The following is a 24,912-nucleotide window of genomic DNA, read 5'->3' as shown; positions in this document are numbered from 1 at the left end:
CACAGCTTTAATTCATAAGTTCAGTTGCTACTGATTTCCCTCTGCGGTATCTGAAATACAAACTTATTGTGATAAAATCCAGCCCTGCTCTGACTGGACATCAGTCACCTTCTCCTAGAAGCTGCAGGTTCTCCTTCACCAGTTGGTCCCTCCCATAATCCCCATCCTGCATATGGCCCCTGGTGTAACCCCAGTGCCCACCCCACAACACCTCTGACACACATAAGTATCCTTATTTTGAATCTTTCTGATGTATCCCAAAGTGATATAGATGGGATAATATACCATTTTCTGGCCATTCTTGTGGTTAGAGGGCTGGGCAGGAGTTTAACACAAGGACAAGAGTGGATAAAGTCAGTACCAAAGTCCTTCTCATCCAGCATCCTGCCTCTGCACTGTGCCAGAGATGCACCATGTATTCAGGACATAAAACCAGAGCAAACAAAAGTAGTCCTTCCAGGGACTTGGTGGCCTCCAGCCCATCTGTAGTTTCTTGGGCCACTTGTAACTATTTGGGATTTTTAAGAGGGCTTCTTTTCTGCCTAGCATCCCCTTGAAATGACACAAACCCGCACATGATGGGCAGCTCTGAAGACACCTGAGGCACGGTCAGTTCAAAAGTGACATTTGTGAAATCGATTAGCACAGTCTAACAGGAGAAAACTGCTTCCGTATTTTCCTCTGTCAGTGACTGACCTTCCTTTCTTTATTAGAGACCTCTGAGGTAGGACCCTAGACGGCAATTCACCAGGCACCTGTGAAACAAAGACCACTGATCTTTAGAGAACTATGTACAATTCACATCCTATGACACTGTTACCCCACCACCCCCTGTAGTCCATGGTGACTTTTAGCTCAGAGAAGGAATCCTCCAAATGCCATAAACTAGGATGATTAAATGAAATAATACTCAAAACTTTTTTGATGAGTATTTATCCCAATTTATCCCATACTAAGAGGTCACCTTTGCACTTCAAGCACTATTGAGGAATCTTTTGATGCCTTGGGAATTCAGAAGCTCTTTCCAGTTTTATGGACTGGGATCAATTTTATGGACTATTTTATGGTCTGGATTAGCTTCCAATATGCACTAATTCTCTCAGAGAGAGCCTATTCACAATCAATAAGCACTTCAATGACTGAAGAAAAACGGTTACATCTTTTATTACAACAACAATCAACTGCAACAAGATCTAGCCAGGACAGGAACTGCTTGAATGAGAATATGTTGAACTAGTGAGACTGAATTGCAGGTAAAAGTCAAAACCTTGCAGGAAGTCAAGTTTTGCACAGCAAAGGATGACCAGCAGCACTTGAGGGACAGCAATGATGTATAGAGTCATGTACGCCACAAAAAAAGTTGCAGACATGCACTGAGAACAGTTCCTTCAGCGAACAAGATTGCCTACAGAGCTGTGATTTCAAATGCTGAAGATGTGCCTTCAAATGGAATAGAGACAGCGAGACTGTTAGACAATCTTTTCCTGTAGTGCCCAAAGTACCGTATCCTGTAGATGCCTGGCTCTGTGCCATGAGGGATGTGCCATTCAATAGTCACATTGCTCCGACCAAGTAATCCTTTGGTCCAGTAAAACCTAGCAGACAAAACAAAAGCTGCAGTCAGCCAGAAAATCCACTTTTCATTTGTTTTAATATCCCAAGAGCTAAGTGGAATGAGGTGAATGCATTCCGCTTAAGTATATTTTTAAAGCTTCTTTTAACTTTTCCTTAGATAGTTAGGCTATCAGAGCAGCAACCAACAGGCCAACACAAAACCTGACATAGCTGAAAAATAACTGGAAACACAGAAAAACAAGTCAGTGGTCCTTTTTGCAGATGAAGAATATTTCTACTAATGTATTCTTACATTCCCAACTCCATAACATAACCCCATGCAACATTACCTCTGTAAGCAGTATTCATCAGCTAAGTCTTCCCTGTGCAGAGGCAATGCTGAACTAAGAGAATGAGTATTTACTGAAGTTCACAAGCAAAATCTATCGTAATTGAGCTCAGGGCTTCTGGCACCCATTTCTACATCAGATTCCCGTTTTCTTTTGCAGACTGCTTGTGCAAAATAATTTCTGCTCAATCTCAAAACTCTACAGACAGCAACACATTATGTGAGGGTAAGGAATTTTTTAGCTTACCATGATAAAGCACTTCTTGGGGAGATAAAGATTTACCTGCTCTTCTTTTGATAATGCAAATTAGGGGCACTGCTAGATCTGTTCCTATCCAGGCTCAACATGAGACTTACCGAGCCCTACTGAGACATCACCTCTCTTTTAGGGCTTTAACTAGAGGAAGCTGATGAAAACATGTTGATTCATTGGCAATGGTAGTGAAAAGTTTCTCCATTCCAGTCTTACTGAGAAGATTGAAATAAATACTTATAGACATCACTGGGTGAAAACCAGTGGACAACAGGGGAAATTTTATTTGGTAAACAGAGACCACAGGCCAACACAGGGCCCATGTATGCATCTGGTTTCTGTTGTCCAGGGTTTTTTTTATGTTTTGACCTGGGACAAAAACAGTGTTATCTTGGAAGATGACAATAAGGTGACAGCACAAGGCCTCAAGCGGTGGAAGATTTCCATCCTTTGGGACTACCCTGACTTGCCTGGACGTAGCCCCAAGCAACCTCCTATAGCTGCTACATTGGTCCTGCTGGGAGATGGGTTGGACCAGAGGCATGCAGCCTGAGCCTGGCTGTAATGCTGTGACCTAAAAATGCTGCTGTGACAGATCTATGCCATTACCTGGCCTCCTCCCCATCCTGACCTCCAGGCCCAGACCACCTCTCTGGGACTCAGAAACTGGAACTTAACTCAGACTCCCCTCAGGAATAGGCTTCCCACAGATGAACTCATGGGGATTTCATTATGCCTTAATCTCTGTTGGCTGTTTCCTAAAGGCAGGACCAGGCAAATTCCTGCCTGTAGCTCAGTCCCTCCTCCTAAACAGCCCCAAGAAAGCAATTATTGCTCCCATGGCAGATGCAGGGTAGGGCCAGACGCTTCCCTACTGGAAACACAAGACAGCATCCAGCAAAAGGGCAAGTCTGTGCTGAGTTTGTCCCTGCTGCAATGGCAGGCCCACGTCAAAGGGCAGATAATAGCTATCTCCTTCCCTGAAAGCTGCACCTCCTGTAAGTAAACCTTCATATCTTTTGATCCCTGAAAATATACCTTTTACAAACGCAGCTGTAAGCTATTTAACACTTTGCAACACTAGGCTAACAAATAATGTGTTCCCTTGTGCTACCCTCCTATTACAATATTCAGTAGTATCAAACATTTGTTTTTCCTGTACTATAAAAGCAGTCTGACTCTACTAATATCCAGTAAAAGTGTTTGATTGCCTCTGCCCTCATCACCTTAATTACTGACATATCAAAGTTAATACACACTGACATTGTAAAAAGTGACTTGTTTTCATCTTGACAGAAACATTTCCTCTTTCTTGTGGTTTTTTGGTGTTTTCTTGGGGCACCAGTAAAGGAGATATTACTGTCTGTATTGGTCTGCCTTCTGGCCAGCCCCTTTAAGCAGGCCAAACAGCTCCTCTTCCTTATCAGCAGGAGTATTTAAGTACTGTTCAGAGATCTAAAGTCTGACCTTCTCAGGAGGGAAGGTAAGATGTCTAGATTCTATCCTCCAGCATCATGGCAGTACATTCTTCAAGTTCTGCACTTTTATGGTTTTTATTTTCTTGAGTGACATCTTACTGGACATTTTCAGTGTTCCTTGCCTAGATTTTGGGAAACCTGTTGGGTTTTTGGAAGAGGAGGGAAGAAGTCAGGGCTACGGATATGGGTGACAAAATGCCATGATTTCCCTTAATCAAGTAAAGAACTTGACTGGAAAGGTTGACACCAATGACAGTGACAAGGTAACATAGTGCAAGTGTTAAACAGAAGGTATCTACTTAAAAAAGCAGAGATCCAAGTGCAGGTAGGAATTTATCTCCTGTGCTGGGACAGCCAGAGTCCTTACTACCAGATTAGGTTCAGAAAACATGTGGTTGCTTGTGGGCAGAGAGAATTACACCCTATAAATCCTCATCATAAATCCAGAGAAATACTTCCCTGACAAAACCAAGCTGTCAAGAATGTTGCTTCTCTGACCTTGGATGTTACATGTTTGCACTGGGACACTGCAAGGTCTGAAGACCCCAAAAGGGATGTTTTTCAGGGTCCTATTTCTTACAGATAGGTTGCAAAAGAAGGTGGGAAAATGACTGGTTTTATTCAAACAGGAGTAACTTGAAATCGAATGATTTGACGGAAAATGTCTTTGGTATTCCTATTTTGTGTGCTGACTTCTAGTGCAGCTCTGAAACATGACAGCAGCTTTGTTGCTTAGTGGGTATTTTTCCTTAAGACTGACATCTCTAACCTTCGCTTTGCTTTCTTATGAACTTTTTAAATATTGTTGACTATTTCTAGTCAGGAAAGCTGGCCAGCTCTTCCCTATGAAAACCCTACTGTGGTGAACAGCTCATATTTTCTATTTGGTATCTTATTTATCAGCACGGTAAGGCAGATCAGTGGATGTAGGCTACGAACCTTTTGTAATTCTTGCTCTTCCTTCTACTTTCTGAAACTTACAAGCCTCCATTGCTGAAGCTAGTCCCATGGGGAAAAGTACAATTGCTGTGGTCTTGACAAGTTAGCCACCCAGATACAGACCAATATGTCTCCAGAGAGCATCATCTGTAGGGACAAGACCAACCTACAGCTGGGAGCTCTGAAATGAAGCCTCTCAGGTTATACTTGAATGACTCCGTGAAGACTGTGGAAGTGTGAAATCTGGTCAGGGTACCCACCTGGTGTCCCAGGAGGCATCATTCTGTACCGCATGCCAGCTGTCTGAAGTGCTGGTGTATCTCTCCACTGTCAGGAAGTTGTGTTCTGTCTTGAATAAAAATAACAGAGTTAGCCAGACCGGAAGATACAGGCATGTCCCTGCTTTTATGTGTCATTTTAAACTGGAGAAGGGACTATGCTTCTGTGTGCTTTACTGGCAAATGCAGCAATTATTAGCAAAAAATGCTTTTCTTTCACTACCAAACACAAATTTAAGCTAATAAATAACACATAGAATGAGTAAAGAACTTGATCATTAAAAAGAGAATGGAGAGGTGAGGTGTCAATGTCTATGCAGGATGAGTGATAGGACAAATTAAGTACTTATCTATTTTTCTTCCTTTTATTAAAATAATGCACTGGCCTGATAAGATGGAGACTAGAGACCATGCTTGCTATGACTGGATGGCACTGGATGTTAACTGAGAAAGAGTGTTTGGCCTAACGCATGACATGAGTGCCTTTAACTTCAATAGTATGAAAAGTCCATATCTGACCAAATTAAGGACTTTGCTCCAGAAGCATTTTGGTGGTGTGAATTCCCAAAGCACACTCTAAAGGGAGAAACTATCTTGTTCTGAACTCCCAGCGAGGAAAAAAAGAACTGGAAGCGCACAGTTTTACTCTTTACGAAACCTTAACATCAAAGATTAAAATGCATCAGGCAGAGGCAGTAACTAAACAGTCACTGATACCAAACATCCCCACTTCCAGCACTGTGTCATATTTACCGCAGTTTCTGCAGAGTTCCTGGGATTTGCACCTACAAAAGTTACTTCAGCAACTTCCATCTGTGGGGAAATTGAGATTTATATTAAAGACCGAGCAGCATATTGCACAACCTTTGAGGATGCCGTATGAATTTTTCAGTGGTTTGGTTGTTTTTTTGGTTTTGTTTGAAATTATTTATAATTTCACTTGTTGCAATAGCAAGAGACAATTTATACCGTGAACTGATATTCTGTGCCTTGCCATTCCACTTGTCCTTCTTGCTGGATAAAAGCCACCATAGCACATAAGATTTGTGTGTAAAAGGAGCAGAGAAATAGGTGAGATTTTTAAGAGTGTCTTCTTCCTACCTTACTGCTGGAGACAGCAATGACATGGAAGTTCTTGCTCTGAACGCCTTATCCAAACTTTGAGCATTTAAAACTGAAGCCTTTCTGACATTTTTATTTCGTTTACATTTATACTAGAGACATCAAAGGCGACCTAATTTCTGCTTGTAATGAAATCATTGTACAATATTTTCCTCTTTAATCATCAACTGATATTTTATGCTGAAGCAGAGGGGGAAATCTTATTCATGTTGAATAAAGAGCTTTTATTTTCCCCTTAATTCACCCATTTTAATCACATCCAGTACAATGGCATTGGCATGAAAATGCCCTGTGTCTGCCTTTTCAATTATGCTCACTAAGAACAATGAGACCCTTTTGGTTTGCGAGCACCACCACCTTTTTGAGAGCACCACGTAGACTTTTTCAGATGAGGGATAAGACTTTAAAGTTGATTTCCTAAACAGGTTTTAGCAAATCCTTGAAGCTCTCACCGGTTGATACTGTTGTCTCACTTCTTGTAGCACATCCCCAAATGTTTTATTCACTGGCACGAGATCAGCAATGAGAGAAGGCACCAAGGTAAGATTAGCTATATTGAAAAATGGGGGCTCTGGACCAGGTGGCAAATCCTGAACTGTATTCTAGAAGAGGGAAGATTTGCTCATTATACATAGATATATATAGCCAGTATCTCCCTGATGATTTGTATCTGCCATGTCTCTATCCAAGTCCTCGCTTAGATAATTTTAAAAACAAGGGCAATAAAGAGAGCATTAAAAAAAAAGGGGGGGGGGCGGATTTTCATCTGTACTCTGCATGCAGGAGCAATCCCCACAGGGCACCCACTGTCCTGTTGCTGAGGTTCCCCATACCCATCCACCAGAATACCCCATGACTTAAAAAGGCAGTGCCCACCCACCAGTCCTGCATATTCACATGGTCACAGGTACAATGGTAACAAACATTGCCATGTACAGCAGAAATGTAGCAGACTTCTTTTGCTCTTGGTAGACAAGTGGGAACTTCAGGCCATGCAGAAAGGTTGGAGGTACCAATTTCCTCAACTTTGAGCAGAAAAAACCCAAACAAATGAGAAATTCTCAAGTGGAATGAGACCCCCACTACAGGACTTATTTTCATAACACATGAGAATTTCTCATAGCCTCTTATTATGAGAAAAGAGAGAAGAGCAATCACGCAACCTCACTGAGAAACAAATATAGCCATCCCCATTTAGAGGATTTGTATGTCTCTAGCAGCATGTGGCATATAGGAAATTTTGATTACCATAGCAATAGACCTTGCAAGTCCTCTGTAGAGCTGAATATAAGCAGAAAGGGTGTGTGGTCCATAAATAGTTGATGCAGCCTCATATCGTTGAACCTACCAATGGATAAATTCAAAACAGGAGGGTTTGAAGGACTCTTGAGCAGTTTATACAGCTCATCCCACTGTACCAACATCAGATCAGCATTATCCCTATATAAGGGATTTTATTTACTCCCTTACTGCTAGGAAGACACCCCAACAATTTGTCTAAGTATTTCTGCTGCAATTTCAGGTTACTCTTCATTCTCTAATCCACTGTAAACAGGGAGGATCAGTTGTCACTCTTCCCAGTTATCACAGCTTTTTTACTCTTTTAAAGGGTTATGATGTAGGTTGTCTCCTTTCCAACTTTTTGGGTTGGACAACCCCAGTTCTTCCAACCTCCCCTACCAGTTTAGGGTTTCTAAACCCAAGGAGTCCGTTCAATGGTCCATGTCTTCTTCAAAGCCCAGCATTTACCAAGCCTTGTGAAGAACCTTAAAACTGGGTCTTGCAAGCTACATTGTGGTCTTTTCCACAGCAACATGGCACTGCAACTCCATACAATTTCTTACAACCCTACAGCTCAAAATATTTCTTCTGGCAATTTTGCCACATTAGGAAGACAACGTGTAATTCCGCCAAGCCATCAAGAGATTACTAAACCAGACCTGAACTCACCAGAGCTCCGTTCAGCACACCATAACATTTCCATGTTAAACGTATCCATACATACTCTCTAGCTATGGTCAGGAAACCATATTGACCCTCGGATCACATCATTTAGACCAGAATAAACAAGAGGTCTCGAGATTTCTGCTATAGATTCTTCAGCTTTTTGTGGCAAAGAAAAGCTACTTTAAACATACATAATTTCACATGAATTGTCATCCCATATAGCTAAAGCTGAACTCAGTTAAACAGGTTCGATCTGCAATTTTAACATTTACCTGGTATTCTTCATAGGTGGTAATGTAATGGGTGTAGACGTTGCACAGACCTGCAATTACGACATCCATTCCTGGAGCACCATGGGAATCAAATTCCTAAGAAAGGAAGTAAATCACTTATCTTGAAACAACTGCTTAATGCACAATTATATTGTTATTGCAGTTGCTGTTGTTACTGTTATTCACCAGGACAGAATACAAAGTTACAGTGCGGGAGGGGCTGGATGTTCAGGAATGCAACTCTAGAAATGCAATTTGCCTTCATTAGCATCTCATATTCACCTCCCAAAGAAAAACAGGAGAAATAACTGAATAATCTAGTAAAACTGATACATATAGGGGTTTTCTTGAAGCTGATGTCTGTATACTTCTAAAAACACGGTGATATAACTATGTGAAATGGGCTCAGTGAGCTGTGGAGATAGCTTCTGAGATTAAGATGGCATTCAGACTGGACCTGAGAATAGGATGTATCAATCAGGAAAATGGAAAAAAATACATTTGCTGTTTTTTTCCAATTGTTCACATGTTGCAAAATCCTGGTAGGGATTAAGTAGCTAAGCCCCCCCCTACCAGAGAAACAACGCCTGCTAGTGTCAGTTATGCCTGGATCCCAGTTGAATTAGGTTGTTTTGGCTTACTGGATTGAAACTCAATTGGTTTGCTTCATTTGAGGAGGATATTAATTTCTCCTGCACACCAGTAAGCACATGCAAAATGGGTCTGAGGCAATTGTGAGAAGGAAGCATCTGTGAGACATGACCCCAGCTGGAAGGAACCAGGGGAGAAAACAGAAGGATCAAGAAATATGAAGTTCCAGATACACTGCGCTCTGGAGAAACATCTTGCCAGCAACTTACTCTTTTAACAGCTTCCCGTAGCCTCCGTCCAGACATGGTCCTAGAGTCATTAAAGGAACAATATCAGGCTCCAGAAATGCAGGGAGCTAAAACAGGAATTGCTGGTTGGACATGCAGCACACCACAAGAAATTCACGTAGCACCTGCAGTGCTGCTCAGCATACCTTAAGGCTTCTTTGCATTGAGTTCAACCAAAACACCTCAAAACACTTCGTATACATCACCAAAGACAGGGTGAGGCTGAAGGCACCCAGGGCAGGGTGGGGTATTAAAAAAAGGTGCTAGAAATAAATCATTATCATACCGAGGTTTTCACCATTGTATCATCAACATGCTATTCATCATGATGGTGTTTGTGGCATGAAAATCTCCAACACCCCCCACCCTTACCCCCCCCAAAAAAAATAGAAAAAAACAAAAACAAAAAAAAACAACAAAACAAACAAAACCTAACAGGTTCATTTGTTTCATTAAAACTGTATTTTGCAGTGAACAATGAAAATTATTTGGAATCTTGTTTGCACCTTACTCATTTCCACAGCTAGCTTACAGAAACAGATACACATACGTGAATTCTCCAGGAACAGCAATGATTGCCAGTGATCCAACGGCAACAATCTGGACATCCACAATGTCAGGGTGCCACGGGTGAGGCCGAGTCATCTGAGGTAAAATAAAAAAGGGATATTACTATTATAGGATAGTAGCAAAAAAAGATAGTGGAAGCGTTTTCCTTCCTACAGTTATAAATCAGGCAAACAGATTTATTTTGTAGACAAGCACATGAGAAAGTGTTTTACCTCCACATGTACAGCAAGTTGTCTGACCATAACAGACAGAGAAGGCACATGTAAGTACTATGCATAAGGCAGGAAAAAAAAAAGGTGTTGCCAGAGCGGCAGCTTAAACCAGAGAGTCTGATGGTGATGGGAAATGAGAGTTATTTTTTCATTAGCTGAGCAAACGCACTGTCAGTTGTGATACAGAGGAAGAGTTTCACCAAGAGGGTGATGTTCAGGGAACCCTCAACCTAGCCCTGACTTCAAACTGTCCCTTAGCAGAGACCACACTATACTTGGACTCAGGAGCATTGTGGCAGCCAAAACACACTACAGCAGCATTTAATCTTAAAAATAACTACACAAATAAATAAATACTAATAAAAGGATAAAAATTAAAAAGCCGAGCAAAAATAAACTAAGAACAAGAGCTTGAGGGTGGCATGGTTCCAACAAATGAAATACAAAATTCCACTCCAGAAAGCCAAAAAGATTTTTGAGGAGCAGTTTATTAGGGGAAACACCTGAATGAAAAAACCTTACGAAGCACATCGGAAGCAGGAGGCCTGCCAGAGCATCCATAAAAGGATGTTCAAAAGGTGATAAAGTTGTAAGAATGAAGTGTAATTTACTCTCAGTAGCACCATCCTGGACGAAGGTAGTGGGGTGGAAGGAGAATTTGCACTGGGAGCTCTTTTTATAAGATGTGAGGTGAAGAGCTGATGGAACACAAAGTGACACTAAGAAAGCTTTTAAAGAGATTGATGAAAAGAATAACAATGAATTGCCTCATCCAGATGGCATTCCCTAAGTGCCTTGGACATGATCCATCTCCACTACAGTGCATTTGCCTTAATGACGAGGGAGCAACAGGTAGAAAATGGAGCATCAATATTCTTTTGAAGCTGTAAGTAGGATTTTGGGAAAGTTCAGTAAGAGCAAAACCAAGACAGAACAGCCTCAAGAATGGTGATGGGCTGGGGCCAACAAGGCAGCAGCTCTGCAGAGGCTGCTCCTAAGAAATAGCCCTTCCCTTTGTCAGTGGAACATCCTTGTGATGGGGATCCAAACAGTGGGGGATCTCCATCTTTCTTACTGACTGCCTCAACCCTTCTGGACATGGCCCTAAGCTACCTGAAGTGTTTGTCCTGCTGGGAGAGCAGTTGTGCTGAAAAACCTCACTCCACGGTATTTCCAGAGTGAGCACGGTATGATTTTACCCATGGATGAGTAAGTCTGGCACCAGTTGATAGCTCACAGAACTATCAGACACGTGCTTAGACATGACAGAAAAGCAGAGAAGCCAACAGGACATTTGGAGAGGAAGTGAAAGCCTGGTAGAAAACTTTGAAGATAACACTGAAAAGGTAAGTTGATATAGTCCCCAGAGTTTCCAAAGGCACCATGACAAAAAGAAAGGCTCTTTTGTGGATTAAAATAGGAAACCAGTGGTAGGATGGAAGAAATATCTACCCAGAGCCATTAAGATCTGAGCATCAGCAGAGGATGTCCTGAAGCCAGGATGCTAGGAGGCAACGCTGAGCTCCACCACTCTTGATTCTCCCTGACATCAAACATTTTCCCTGTGCATCCTTCTCAGGGATGTTTCATAGGCAGAGAATTAGGCCAGGGTGGATCTTCAATTGCGTTTTTTGACCCTAACGAGAGCAGATGGTCTAGTCCCTCCTCTTGGGATATACGGAAAAGACAGTCTGCAAGAGGAAAACTTCCACGTCTCTCACACTGATGTGAAGTAACAACAGCATTTATTCTTGCTTTATATTTTCATGCCTTCTGAGTCCATGCAGCACTCTCTCCCTCCTTGTTCTTCACCATATGGGTTGGCACAGACATCATCTGTAGCACCCTAACAAAAGCTAACCAAGAGCAGCAATCACTCCTCTTCCCAGGGCACACACCAGTGTATCCTTACCTCTCCGGTGCTAAAGAGGATTGGCTTGGGTTTGTGGCAGGCTTTCATTTCATCAGATGGCTCTCCCAGCAGCTGGTCCCGGATTTCATCCCAAAATGGGTCCCCTTCTACTGAGCCTTGAGGGGGAAACATCTTTTAAACTCTGTTCCTTCAGCTTGCCCAACAGCTATTGGACAGAAAACTCATTTATTACTCCCTGCTTATGTGAGTCAGGATATTGCTCAGTGGATTCTGACTACCTCCATTTTCTGGGGTAGTTTTAACATCCAGGCTTTAGCCCATCTGAGCTCCATTTTAAAAGCCTTTGTGCAATGAGAACAAATGAGAAAGATTGCCCCAAAGCCAGGTCTTTCTTCTCCCAGCTTTCATCAGAAGCTTTCTGATGAACACAGACAAACTTGCAAGGGGTCTCTAAGATCACACCTTCCTAAATTCATCCCTTTGGAGACTGTGGCTGAACCAGCACTAGCATTCTTTAATGACTCTGGGGGTTTGAATGTATCTGGAGGAGGACCCTTCTCTTCCCCATTTGCACAAAGCCATCTACTGCCTAAATTACCTTGTGTGAAGTTGAAAGCACCCACTCCATCAATAGTCCCTGCGGCAAAGCTGTGTCCTAAGGCTGGTTTACATGTTTTAACCTTAATTAGAAAGGGAAAAAAAAAGAAAAGAAAAGGAAAAAAAAAGAGATATTTTAAAACCAGTTCCCCTCAGTGTGTCCTGCCATGAGAATACAACGTTTCTTCCTTCCTTATGCCCGTGTCCCAGGAGCTTCTGCTCTTACCGTGTGTGTGGCATTGAGCTCCACCGACACATCACTCATGTTTGCCCACTGGTGAGCTGAGCTGAGGGGTCCTGTGATCTCCTGGGAAGCTTTTTCATACAGCTCCTAGGGGATACACAGGTGAAATCTTTTAGGAAGAAGAGCTCTTCTGAGATTCAGCTGTATGAATCTGTCATTCTGTTGACACCTTCCAGTGGACTCTTCCAAGTGCTAAAGTGAGAGTGTATTTCCCAAGCTTTTCTGCTTCGACCACCCTTATATCCTGCATGCCCAAGTCCTGCAAGCTCTCCCTGCCCCAAGTAACACAGGTAAGACACTCTGTGGTCAGCAGTTTTCTGTGTGCCTTTATTTTACAGTGGAAACATGCACCTATTCTATGAGGATGGCAACTCGTTTTTCCTTTTGGCATTTATCACATCTTAGACCAACCAGAATAAATGTTTCCTGTAAGAAAGATGCACCTTCTTGCATTCATTGCTTCGAAACACACGGACTTTACCACACATCAACTATACAGCTGACAGTTAAGTCATTCAGCTCTTTAGTGAACGGTTTTCTGGCACACCTGCCTTGAGCTGGTACATAGAAAGTGTTGCCAGAAGTTATGCAGGTTTAATAACATTCCTGTAAGTGCAGGAAGGAACAGAGGACACAGCCTCCAAAGGCCAAGAGTCTTCAGTGTTAAAAGAAAGAGCAGTGTTTTGCCTCACCGTTTGATACACATGCCAGGCCACTCTGACTGGGACAATCTTTCACTTGCAAGTCACAATCAGCCTGGAATGACTTCAGGGCAAGCATCTGAGATGGCAGTTAGAAGGAAACCGCCACCATCATGCCTTCTGCTCTTACTCCTCTGCTGGACCTGCTCCAGTTCCTACAAGCTGCTACCCCTGAAAAGGTGCCCAAAAATGTCCTCTTGCTGAGTACTCTTAGATTACACAAAGGCACAGAAGGGGAACTGGCAAATTCAGATGAGTTTTGAGCCCAAGGACACAAGGCAGTATGACAGAGCCCATAGGGTGGAGGATACCACCTGAGTAATGCAAAGTCAAGCAGGGCAAGATGAGTATCTTTCATGGATGTTTAAGCTGGCACATTTTAACTCACATTTGCATTAATTTGGGAGTGTGATGGCAAAGTTGGCCAACAACTGGTATGTGGTGGTGTCTCTAAGCCCTTCTAGCAATCTTCAACACCAGTGATTTTTCTCACAATGACACCTCCAAGGTGTATGCATGGGAGTGGAAGATTATAAGGGGCTACATCCACATTATATACCAATCAGGAATATAGAGATTAAAAGCCAAAACTGTTATTTTCAAATCTAAACACCTTCAAAGATGTATCTAAAAAGAAGTGTGTGCTTTCTGGGTGATCAGGAAATCATGCTTTTCTTTAAGCATATAAATGTGAACTTTAGATTAATTTAAATCATAGAATAGTTTGGGTTGGAAGGGGCCTTCAAAGATCATCTTTGTCCACTCCCCTGCAATGGGCAGGGACATCTTCAACTACAGCAGGTTGCCCAGAACCATATCCAGCCTGGCTTTGAATGTCCTCAGGGATGGGGCATTTACCACCTCTCTGGGCAATCTGTGCCAGTGTTTTACCACCCTCAGTGTAAAAAATGTCTTTCTCACAATCAGCCTGAATCTCCCCTCTTTTAGTTTAAAACCATTACCCTTCATCCTATCACAACAAGCTAAGAAGTCTTTCTCCATCTTTCTTATAGGCTCCTTTTGAGTACTGAAAGGATGCAATAAGGTCTCCCTGGAGTCTTTTCTTCTCCAGGCTGAATAACCCCAACTTTCTCAGCCTTTCCTCAGAGGAGAGGTGCTCCATCCCTCTGATCATTTTTGTGGCCCTCCTCTGGATCCTCACCAACAGCTTCATATTTTTTCTCTATCAAAATTCACAAAAAAAAAGGTGCAAGAAAGTTGCTTAAATGAACATGCACTCCTGCAATAACAGCATTCATGTACACTTGTAAAATATCACTTACCTTTGCCTTTGTGTAGATATTTTGCCCTATAATTCTCGTACTGTCAAACATGTCATTGCCAGGACCCATGGCCATGCACATCTTTGCCTGTTAAGAAATTTGTTTAAATGCTAGTGATCAGTTAACATGCAGAATATGTGGCACGGCAAAGTGGATGAGTTCACAAGTGATTGCCATACTGTGGGAACTATCTGCTTCTTGCTAGGCACCTCAAATCTGGGCACTGGGTTACTACACTAACCTTCGCAGGAAGATGAATTTATGTTTGGGCTGAATGACCAGAAAACAAGGTGAATGAAGACAAGACACAGTAAGTTCCTGAAAGAGGTGTCAAGAATAGTCCAAAAAAAAAGGTGATTTTTTTCTTATATCATCCTCATTCACAATGGTCCATCACATGGCTCTGTATTTGCTGTCCCATCCCTTCCCAAGGTTTGTCTGTATCAGAAGGTAATGTAGATCAGGTAGCACATACTTACCCCCCCCACAGGACAGGTGCTCTCTGGGTTATTGCACGAATCCCCCGTGTTTATGCAGAGAGGGCCTTTGGTGTTGGGTGACACATCTCCCAAGTTGGAGGATGCAAAGGCAGCAACAAAAGAGCCCTGCCAAAACCAGACACAGTCAGATGGATTTTAGTGCCTCACTGTGATTGGAAATGTCTTCTGCAGCTTTCCCCAACAGTCAAGGCTGGCATTACACCAGTTGATTAGCATGTGATGCTAGTAAACATTTCTGAAGTGACTTGGAGAATTGGAATGGGAATTTAGAAGTGTCCTAAGAGCAAGGAAGAATAAGATACACACAATGCCATTTCAGGGGGCACCCACTTTGGTATCCAGACAGCATTTCTTCATCTACCTCTTCCATCTCAATGGTAGCTCACCAGAATTCCATGTCTCCAGTCGCTCATGTTACTGATCAGACGTTAATGGCTCATTGTAGCACTTTGCGCAGGATTCTTTTTTCCTGTCAGGCTTCACCATGATTGATTACATGGTGAGAGCTATTGGATTTGACTGCAGGAGTTAACATCAAGCAGTACTCATTAGAAGCAAGGCTGGTTAAACACTGGGTGTCAGCTGAATTCAGCTCTCACATAATCTATTATTTTCCCCTAGTTATAGAGAGGAGATGCATCAACACAAGATATTTTGGTATTATGAAGAGCTCATAAGCCATTTTGTAGTGAGACTGCTGAGCACAGTTTGTAACTGTGAAGCAAATACTGAATCCTGCAAATACTTCTTAGCTTTGCACAAATGTGAACTTGCACCAACTTGCACCCATAACTATGCACTAGAGTCAAGTATTGTTAAAAATGTTCAGATAATCCACTATAAAAAGAAACATTTGCAAGGACGAATTAGGTAGATTTCCTTTAGTTTCTGTCTTTGGCATGAACTGCATGTGTTCCTCTGCCCAGAGTGTTAAAATAGGATTTGGGCACCAATTTCAAAGTTGGAGACGCACACAGGACACGCTCTTAATCAACTCAAAGTACCTGTGAAATGGGTCCATGTCCATATTTACGATTCAGGGGAAATAATGCTTTTTAAAGGAGCTGTGCTTGCACTCTAAGGATGACAAATCTTTCAGATAGATGAAAATCAGAAGGCAGAACTGGCTGGAAGCCATAAGAAAGAAGTAGGGCTGACCACACACCTGATGCAACACCACAGCTGCAATACATGGATCCCTTTGAACCAAGTATCCCACACATCTTTCTAGCATTTCCAATAGTTAAATCAAAATAAATTTATTTTATTCCTAAAGTCTAAATAAATGCCACTGATTACTAGCTTGGAAAGACAAGAGCACACCTTATAATTTATCTTCTCTGGAGGAAGTAAGTGAATAAATCAAACTGATCAACGTTTTCCCTCATTCTTCTGTGTTTACCTGGCTGTCCTATTTCACTGTGTGAAAGAACCTGCTTTGGCCCATAGAAAGCACCAGCCACCCCTTTCCTGTTGTGGCATTTTTGTCCCCATTATTTGCAGTAGTCTGAAAACACTCCCACCTCTCCTGGAAGCATCCCCTCATTCTTCTCCTGTTCAAACAGGTAAGATGCATAGCCCATGTTGTCGCTGTTCACAAGACGGTTTGTGTTGTTCATGCTGACTGGGTGTACAGCAAACCAGCTGAACAGGAGTCAGAAAACACACACAGGAAATGCATTGTTCAGTCTACATGTAGGCAATCGACTTGTTCAACCTTTATATTTCCCATTGAATTATGGGAATTTTCTTTGGGTCAACACAAACATAGACTGTATGTACCAAGGGATGGATTAACAAGGGCAGAGTTATTCCCATCCTCTCCCTTCCTGACAAGGAGGGCTCATGGATATGATGATACAGGTCTTTAGGCCACGAATTTGGCACTATATCTAGTAGGGCCACCAAGAGCAATTTCAGACCTCAACTGGCTTTTTTCTGAGTACAGAAAGTTATATTTTGGGGAGATTTTTATTTTCTTGTTTCAAAGAAATAAGAAGGACTCAATGACGTAAAACAAGGAAAAAAGGAACAGTCATTCTTACAAAAACGAAAACCCTTATCTTCCTCTTAGCATAGTCAGATTTTTGCTTGTGACTTCTAACCAAGGAAAATACAATTATGACTTTGTTACTGCATATTACTTCATCTGCCTGGCTTTGAGGTCTGAACTTCATGCAGCCGAACAGTGCCCTGCAGATCTGTTTATAGGACAGGCACCATAAATGCTGAGGGAATGGCACACTTGCCATGGAACAGGGGGTGTTAAAGACGATAACTAGAACAAGAGAAGCTCAAAGGCTCCTGAAGATGCTGAAGCTGGGATCTGCTTGGAGGGGCACAGCGAGACCCCCAGAGGGGGGGTTTCTGCATTCCTACAAGGGAAGACCAGCTATGGTCGTCTTCCCCAGATGCCTGAGGGTCATGCCAAGACATGTGCCCAAGCTGTAGGTAGGCCAGATGCTGCTGTATCTTCCAGAGTAGACAAGGGACGGTGAACCGGTTTATGCACTTATGGGCGCTTGCTTACTTTTCCCTCAGAGCTCTTCTGGTGACTAGGTGGGAGCAATGCTCTATGGGCAGTGGCCAGTGCTGGGAAACAGAGCTTGTGCAGACAGACAGAACTGCTATAGAACTGTGGTTTATGAGGATTTGCAGAAAAACATGTTACTTCAGAGGCCTGTACCTGATAAGGCCTAGCTCCTGTCCATTCTCATCTACCATCTTCAGCATCACCATTTCTTTATCTGTGTTGGATGAATACCTGGATGAAAATGAAAAGGGGAAATCTCATTAACGCCAGAGTTCTAGTCACACTCTGCATCATTCAGTGCATTGTTCTGCATTGTTAAACCACTAGGTTGAGCAAGGAAACGAAGAGGTTACTACAGATATTATCAGAATACAGTGAGACTTCAGAGGAGTATCTGAAAATAGCTGTGAAGATAAAGGAAAAGTTAAGGCTGTTGCTGACCTCAGGCACTGCTTCTCCAGGGAATGAAGAGGGGAGCCCTCTCTGGGTACAAACTTGTGCACCAAGGATGAGACTTTAATACCATCTGACTCAAGTGCTAACTTCTACTAAAGAATACTCTTTCATAAAAATAAAATAAAATTAAAAAAAAAAAACAACAAAAAAAGAAACAACAAACCAACAATAAAGCATAAAAGTCACAACTTTGACCAATGCTTCACATGCCTGGATGGGGCAACCGCAACTTTCAAGTCCAATCTTGCATCTAATTTTTAGGAACACAAACACCCAAGAGTCCAAGATGGCAACAGTGTCATTCTGCCACAGTCTGGGCTCTGCATATTCAACCACACCATAAATGACCAAAACCACCATCTGCAAGATGTCTGGGTCGCAGTCCCAATCAAAAGGTCCTCTTGAGGGCTCTGCTTCTCTCCCACTTGAGGAGATCTTACCTGCTTCGTTCAGACTCTGGATTCTCAAGATAGGAGAAAGGGCTTCGGTTGATCTGGCTGTTTTCTACAATGCCTTTGTTTATAAAAAGCCTTCCTCTCTTCATATTCTGATGTGCTATATCAATGCTCTGAAAAGCAAGAAGACAGGGAATATTAACCAAGCACGTAAGGCATATGTGAGCCCTGTCCTGCAGCCCTTTCTTAGAAATTTGGTTGCCTTTTGTTAAGTAGTCTAAAATTCCAGAAAATTGTAAAACATTGTGAAGCCACCCACAAGTGACCTTTCCTAAAGAAAGACTTCAAAGCTTCTGGTTTTTGATCTGATTTCACAGGTAAGCATAAACCCACCTTGAACCGTGTTTTAAGACTGGAATATTCAGAGGTGCTACCATGAGCAAAACATCAAGATCTCCAGCAGTCACAAACGTATCTCCCCCTACCTTTTCTGCACTTATGGGCTCTCATGTCAACAGACTGGAAAACACTGACCTTTACAATGCCATTCACAACAGCATTGAGGGATGGCCTGATTAGTCCTTTGCTAGTGATCCAGAAGAGGGTGTACTGGAAGTAGCCACCAGGCCCTGAGTGCGTGTGGGTGCCACTGAGGATGACATTGTCGTGTCGGTACAGCTGACCGTACTTGCTCTTCAACTGCCTGAGCACCTAAAAGGAAGGAGGTGATCCTTAAAAAACATTTTCACACCCAAAGTCTATGGAGGTTTGTATCAGCCCTTGCAGAAAAAAGCAGCCATTCATCTTCCTCCTTGTTCTTCTTTTTCTGCCCAATACTCCCATACTGGTAGATTATAGCTTGACTTGGCAAGACACTTAAAATAATGAAATCTTGTAAGTGAAGACCTCTATGACCAACTTGCAGTGAAGCCCAGATTACCCAAAGGGACCCTATTTCTCCAGCATCTTTTTCCCTCCTCTGTGGTGCTGGAGGTTCAGCATTACACAAGCCGCACGTCAATGTATTCATGATTCAGCTGTATTTGTGGTATTTTTTCACTCTTCGGAAAGCATTGTCAAAATTCATTTGATTCTTCAGCAAAGTCATTTGCTGAGAAATCAAAAGCTCTTCTTCAGCAGAGACACGACATTTCTTCAAGATCATACTGCAAAGCAAATAGCCAACGTGCTGCCACGTGTGGCACTATTTAGCCATGACTACAACCCTAATGCTAACACCATTGACAACCTAAACTGCGACAGTCTTTTATTTCCAGCCACATACCTCCAGCCTCACTCTCTGAGACACCATTCCTATGTCAGCGCTGACAAACACTACTCGTCTGGAGTCATTGAGTTCTGCCACGATGAAGGCTCGGCTGTAGAGGCGCATGAGAAGCCCACCACCCACCTGGTCCAGCTTGGCATATCCCATCTGGAAGGAAAGAGCTCCATCAAGACCACATAGCCAAAATATCGAGCAACATATTCATTTGTATGTATTTTTCTATGTAGATTTGCCAAAGGGTGAGAGGACTCATACAACATATGAACACTCAGAGCTGCAAGCATCTTGCCCTGTGATTGCAAGAATCATTGAATCATAGAATGGGATGGGTTGGAAGGAATCTTAAAAGGTCATCCAGTTCCAACCCTCCCTGCCACAAGCAGGAACACCTTCCACTAGACCAGGTTGGTCAAAGCCTCAAAGAAATTTCACTTAATGTTTGAAGACAACAACCATTAGGCAAGGCAGAGCCTCTAAGCCAGAAGTCCTGCAAAAAATACTCCGAGATTATGAAAAACAGTATTTTGCCAACCCCATGTTCAATTCCCCCAGCTTACCAGAGGAATTTCTGCCACAGGTCCCGTGCAGTCAGCTCTACCTACACCCAGTAAGTAGTTTGCTCTTACTTTGCTGAAATCTATTGTAAGAATAAATGGTAGATTAGTGGACACATGAGAAAGAACAACTAGGGACAGAAGAGACAACCCAGCCTTTTTAAAGAGATTGCATGCCTGAAACCTGCTTGATATCCCCAGAGGCCCCATCAGGTCTGTGGATAAGGGGATCCAGCTGATACTGTCTGCTTGGGTTTCCAGTGGTCTGTCAGTGTGGTCAAAGCGTGATGAGGCTGGTAAGGCATTCAGGGTGGTTAAGAGCAGGCGTGAAGAACTGCAGAGGGATCTCACAAAGCAGGGTCACTGGACTGTGTAAGATGGGTTGTGAGTCACAGCAAGGGGGAGGAGAAATGCCCAGCTTCACTGATTTAGCTGTCCAAGCCCACCACTACCATGCAGGAAACAGATCTGAGTGTGTAAGAGCTGTTTTCAAGCAAAAATATTCAGCTCAAAAGCAGTGAGAAAAATAGGATGGAATGTCAGAGATACCGGGAAAGCGCTAGAGAAGAATACGTCTCCCTGCTGCTTCCAATATATCCCATGCCCAGCACTGGTGCTCTGGTCTCAAAAAAATCACAGCAGAGCCAGCAGAAGTTTGAAGAAGGAAAAAGCAGCTCTGGGCAATGACCTCCAGGCAAGCGGTGAGGAAAGACTCTTGAATGAGTTCATATCCCATCCCAGTCACCACGAAGGTGCAGAAGTTCTTCTGCAGAAAGGACAAAGCACCGAGGCAAACTCACGGAAGAAAAGCCACTGAGGGCCATTCAATTAAAAATAAACATTAAAAAAAAAAATCTGTGTCTCAGGAAATCCCAGAGCCACAAATCACTGGAGGTTGAGATAACGCTGAGGGAAAATATTTCTATGTGCTTGATCTATTCTCACAGCCTTCCCCAGCCAGCCGCTGCCTCTCAAGGCAGGGCATCAGGATAAGGGGACACGCGGTCTTTCCAGTCTGGTCTTTTCCAGGCTGTCACTTAAACCAGAGAATTGAAACACACTGGACACAGACTGACGACAGGATGTTTGTTTCATTAAAACGACATGAGTGAACTGGGCTACCCATTAAAACTACTGTTCCGCCTTCTCCAAGAGTTATGGCACAGAGAAGCATTGCTTCTGCCAAACTCCTAGGTATTACAACCTAAAAGCATGAAGAAAGCATGACCTACATCCAATTTGAGACAAAAGTCTAGGAATTGGAAGATCCCATTGCTGACATGTTAGGTGATACCTCATCCAAGGCAGGGGAGAACCCTGGCTCTGGGAACGGGTTCCTGTCATCTGGAAACACCTAAAGTTTTCAAATCTTTTCTTTCCCCATGAGACTTTTTCCCTTCAGAGGACAAGCATGGGGTGCATTAGAAGTGAATTGAGAGTTAACTTCAGGCGGTTCCCGACACCAACCCGCCTCATGCCTGGTCATGGGCTTGGAGGTGTAAAAGGCCTATGATGGGATTGCAACAGCTCTGAAGCCCTTTGGTGCAGTGCCACGAGCAAGGAGCTCCTGGGAGAGGGGTCTGGGTCCCTGGAGCTAACGTCACCCACCAACCCTAAGACTGTGCATCTACACCCTGAGGGACGCTTGCACTGGTTTTGACCACAATGCTGTGGCTGCAGAGGACAGCAACAGCACCATGCTATAGCTGTGTGAGCAGACCACGGGCAGAGAAGAGTATTAAAGCTTGGCAGTGGCCCAGTGACCCTCTACCTGTATCCCTTTAATTTAAATTACTGCACTGGACACACACTTGAGCAGGGTGCGATGGCAGGACTGAAATATCTCAACTTGCCGTTGCTCTCTTTGGCGAGAAAGTGGAGGACGAGAAGCACCACGGTCACCGCTATCATCAGCACCAGGCAAATGATGAGGATCACCTCCAGGCGGGAGAAGCAGCACCTCGTCCTCTTCCAACACATGGTGGAGGCACTGTGAAAGCGGAAAGCAGCTCGTGGAGAATGCAGACGGGACAGCTCAGATGCTGGGCACTTCCTGCTCAGAGCAGCACATTGCACCTTCAAAGAGCTGGTGACGGCTTGCGTCCCCCACCCCAGTGGCAGCAGCAGTGATGAGGATGAGAAGTGGAGACTTATTTTTCAATCTGCTTAAGACTGCAAAACTGTACCTCCTGTGAGCAGTCATCACTCCCTGCCATGGGGCCCAATAGGGCAGGGGGAGTGGCTGAACTACCAATCCCACATTTCCTAGGACACTTTGCTCGCTCTTTTGAAGAAGTCTTTTAAATAATGCCCCCCCCCCCCCCCCCCCCAAGTCTTCCACCAATACATTTGCTGAGTGGACAAGGGAGGTGCTGCGGCCTGAAGACCCTCAGCTTTTCTGTTGCTTGCGTGCTCAGAGCACATCAGAAAATGATATTGTCACCATAATAAAGGTCAATTTGGGAAACTCAGCATGAAAAAAGCACACTCCATTGCATGCTCAAGTGCAGTTCTCTCCTGCTTAGAAAAAGAAGTGGCTGTGACAGCTTTCCAAAATAAGACCTGTGTATAGATGCCAGCTTTCTTCATCATAGACAGAGAGCTCTTTGGGTTTGCTTTTTGAATATTGTCCTTCCTCCTAGAAAGGAGATTTATTTTGGGTTAAAGATTAACAAGAAACATTATTCAAAACATGGCTGTGGTAAAATATGCTATTTTGTCCTCTGACAATAGATAGCTCTGGTGACCTCTGATTTGTCCTGCTCTGGCAACCAAGGCTCACATTAAGGGCTTTGGTTTTTCCTGGTGGGAAGTGGTGCTTGTAGCAAAGATGTGTCTTTTGCCCTTCTTGTAAGCATTTGTACAAGGTAGAAATAAGACTTTAAAATAACTTCGGACATTTCCATGTGTATTTAGAGGTGTCAGTAGAGAAAACTTACTGCAGATCTCATTTCTCTGCCTGTGACTAATCACGTATCATCTGTCCCAAAGGACTGGTTCCCTGTTTAGATCAGGTCAGGGGTCTCCATCCTTGGGAATACCCCTGACTCACTTGGAAATGACCCCAATAAGTCTGCTGAAGCTGCGGCATTAGCCCTGCTGGAGCCAAGCTGTCATGGGAATGGAGATGGGAAAGGATGGACTTGTAATTAGAAAGGGAAGAGTGAGGCAGAGACTGTAATCTTCTTGGAGGTAACATTTGCCTTATGGTGAGTCTGGCATGGGGCTCGCTAAACCTCATCCCTGGACTATTCCCTGAAGGTCATATGCCCTGGAAACAGATAACCTGCAGAAAACAACTGCTGAAATAAGCATTTATGGGTTTGGAAAGGCTGCTAGATTGAACATCACAAGAGAGCTGAGTGGTCACCCAGGCTTGCTATAGGTGACCTTCCTCATTGACTGCTTTTGCCATGGTAGCCTACAGCAGTCATGATCATTGCTGAATTTCACCAATATATTCTAGTGGCTACAAATCCAACATTACAGGTTTCCTTCCTCCCTTTTTTACTCTCAAAGCATGGCATTGACAGCTGCAAAACACCTCATCCTGTCCAGAAAGCCGACATTACAGCACCAGCCTGAAGCAAGCCTGCACAACGCACTATTACAGCTTTGTTTTTCCAACTGATTAAAACGCCAAAGGAATACTAACAGACGCGAACATGAGTCCTATGAAATTCGAGTGAAATCTCATGCAAACTTACCTGAGATCCCTCTTGCGTCCCACTGTCGAGAGGAACTCCTTCAGCTCGAGACCTGTTTCAAGCTGAAAAGTGCAGCTTGAAAATTATTGCTGTTATAGCCCTGTGAGTCAAGCACTGCACAAGATAAGAAGAATCAATAATTTATACTGCATAAGGAGACGATAGGGTTTTTTTCCCAGTGTGTTTGCTTTAAGTTATGAACTGTTCCTACCTCTCTACAGTAACCTTTTGGGGATTGCACTGATCGGCTCTGGTGCGGCTTGATCAGCTTGTGTGACAGCTGCTGCTTCCCGTTGGGCCATGACTCCTAAGCCTCATGGAAGATTAGTCCTCACGGTTGCCAAACTCTACTAGAGGAAGAACTTCAACACAAGATTGTATTTTAAGATGCAAAATTTATCTCACTAATGTGTTTTTATTTGTTAAAAAGTTTATTTATTGGAAAGTATCTTTTTCCATCTGTTTTCCTATGCGTTGTAACATCCATAAATCCACCAGCTGCTAAAGTATTCTTTATCTGAAAGGTTTTGACAGTTTGCTCTCCCCAGACAGGACACGACCCATCACATTTCCTCAGAGAGAAACTGCTTGCCCTTGTTGGCAGGAGAGATGAAGGCCCTCACTAGCAATACCTCTTTGCTTCTCCCACCAAACTTATATTGTGGTGGGGTTTAAGACTGGAACCACCTCCAACATTTTCCCTCTCATTCAGCTTCCAAAGGCAAACATCTCAGAAGGCTCAGGCTTTGTCTTTCATCACTGTTTCTTTCATGCACCCTAATCCAAGGGTTAATATTCCAGCTAGTGCCAAGCACATGCAGTCTGAGTCATCACTTCAAGGTCACGTTCAGTATCGCCTTTTGACTCGGTGATTTTTGGACCGGCTTGTGAGGAGAAGCAAGATTTATCTCCTCTCTGCAATACCAGAG

General features: G+C 43.3%; 1 protein-coding gene across 1 annotated transcript; it reads right to left on the bottom strand.

The window, feature by feature from the left end:
* Positions 1 to 1,086: 1,086 nt before the first annotated feature.
* Positions 1,087 to 24,146, bottom strand: LOC133262932 (putative neutral ceramidase C). Its single transcript, XM_061442844.1, has 21 exons — positions 23,984 to 24,146; positions 22,088 to 22,266; positions 20,280 to 20,359; positions 19,720 to 19,869; positions 18,969 to 19,145; positions 18,480 to 18,607; positions 17,737 to 17,814; positions 16,574 to 16,694; positions 15,030 to 15,155; positions 14,551 to 14,637; positions 12,549 to 12,653; positions 12,324 to 12,405; positions 11,765 to 11,880; positions 9,621 to 9,715; positions 9,053 to 9,092; positions 8,193 to 8,288; positions 7,222 to 7,317; positions 6,426 to 6,575; positions 5,605 to 5,664; positions 4,834 to 4,922; positions 1,087 to 1,595 (listed from the first exon to the last, which is right to left on the bottom strand). The coding sequence occupies exons 2-21, from the start codon at positions 22,254 to 22,256 to the stop codon at positions 1,406 to 1,408; spliced, it is 2,235 nt and encodes a 744-aa protein (XP_061298828.1). The 5' UTR covers positions 22,257 to 22,266; positions 23,984 to 24,146; the 3' UTR covers positions 1,087 to 1,405.
* Between the last annotated feature and the right edge of the window lie 766 nt (positions 24,147 to 24,912).

The sequence above is a fragment of the Pezoporus flaviventris genome, unplaced genomic scaffold, assembly GCF_033815535.1.
Source record: "Pezoporus flaviventris isolate CSIRO_AGI_PZ_B2104156 unplaced genomic scaffold, CSIRO_AGI_Pfla_v1 ptg000001l, whole genome shotgun sequence".
Taxonomy (NCBI): domain Eukaryota; kingdom Metazoa; phylum Chordata; class Aves; order Psittaciformes; family Psittacidae; genus Pezoporus; species Pezoporus flaviventris.
This window is presented reverse-complemented; position numbering and strand designations above follow the sequence as displayed.

Excerpts from the sequence above, each read along its gene's own strand:
- LOC133262932 (XM_061442844.1), bottom strand. The coding sequence starts at position 22,256 with ATGTGTTGGAAGAGGACGAGGTGCTGCTTCTCCCGCCTGGAGGTGATC. Across the intron at positions 19,146-19,719 it reads CTCAGAGAGTGAGGCTGGAG|GTGCTCAGGCAGTTGAAGAG; the intron begins GTATGTGGCTGG and ends CCTTCCTTTTAG. Across the intron at positions 4,923-5,604 it reads GGAACTCTGCAGAAACTGCG|ACAGAACACAACTTCCTGAC; the intron begins GTAAATATGACA and ends TTTTTATTCAAG.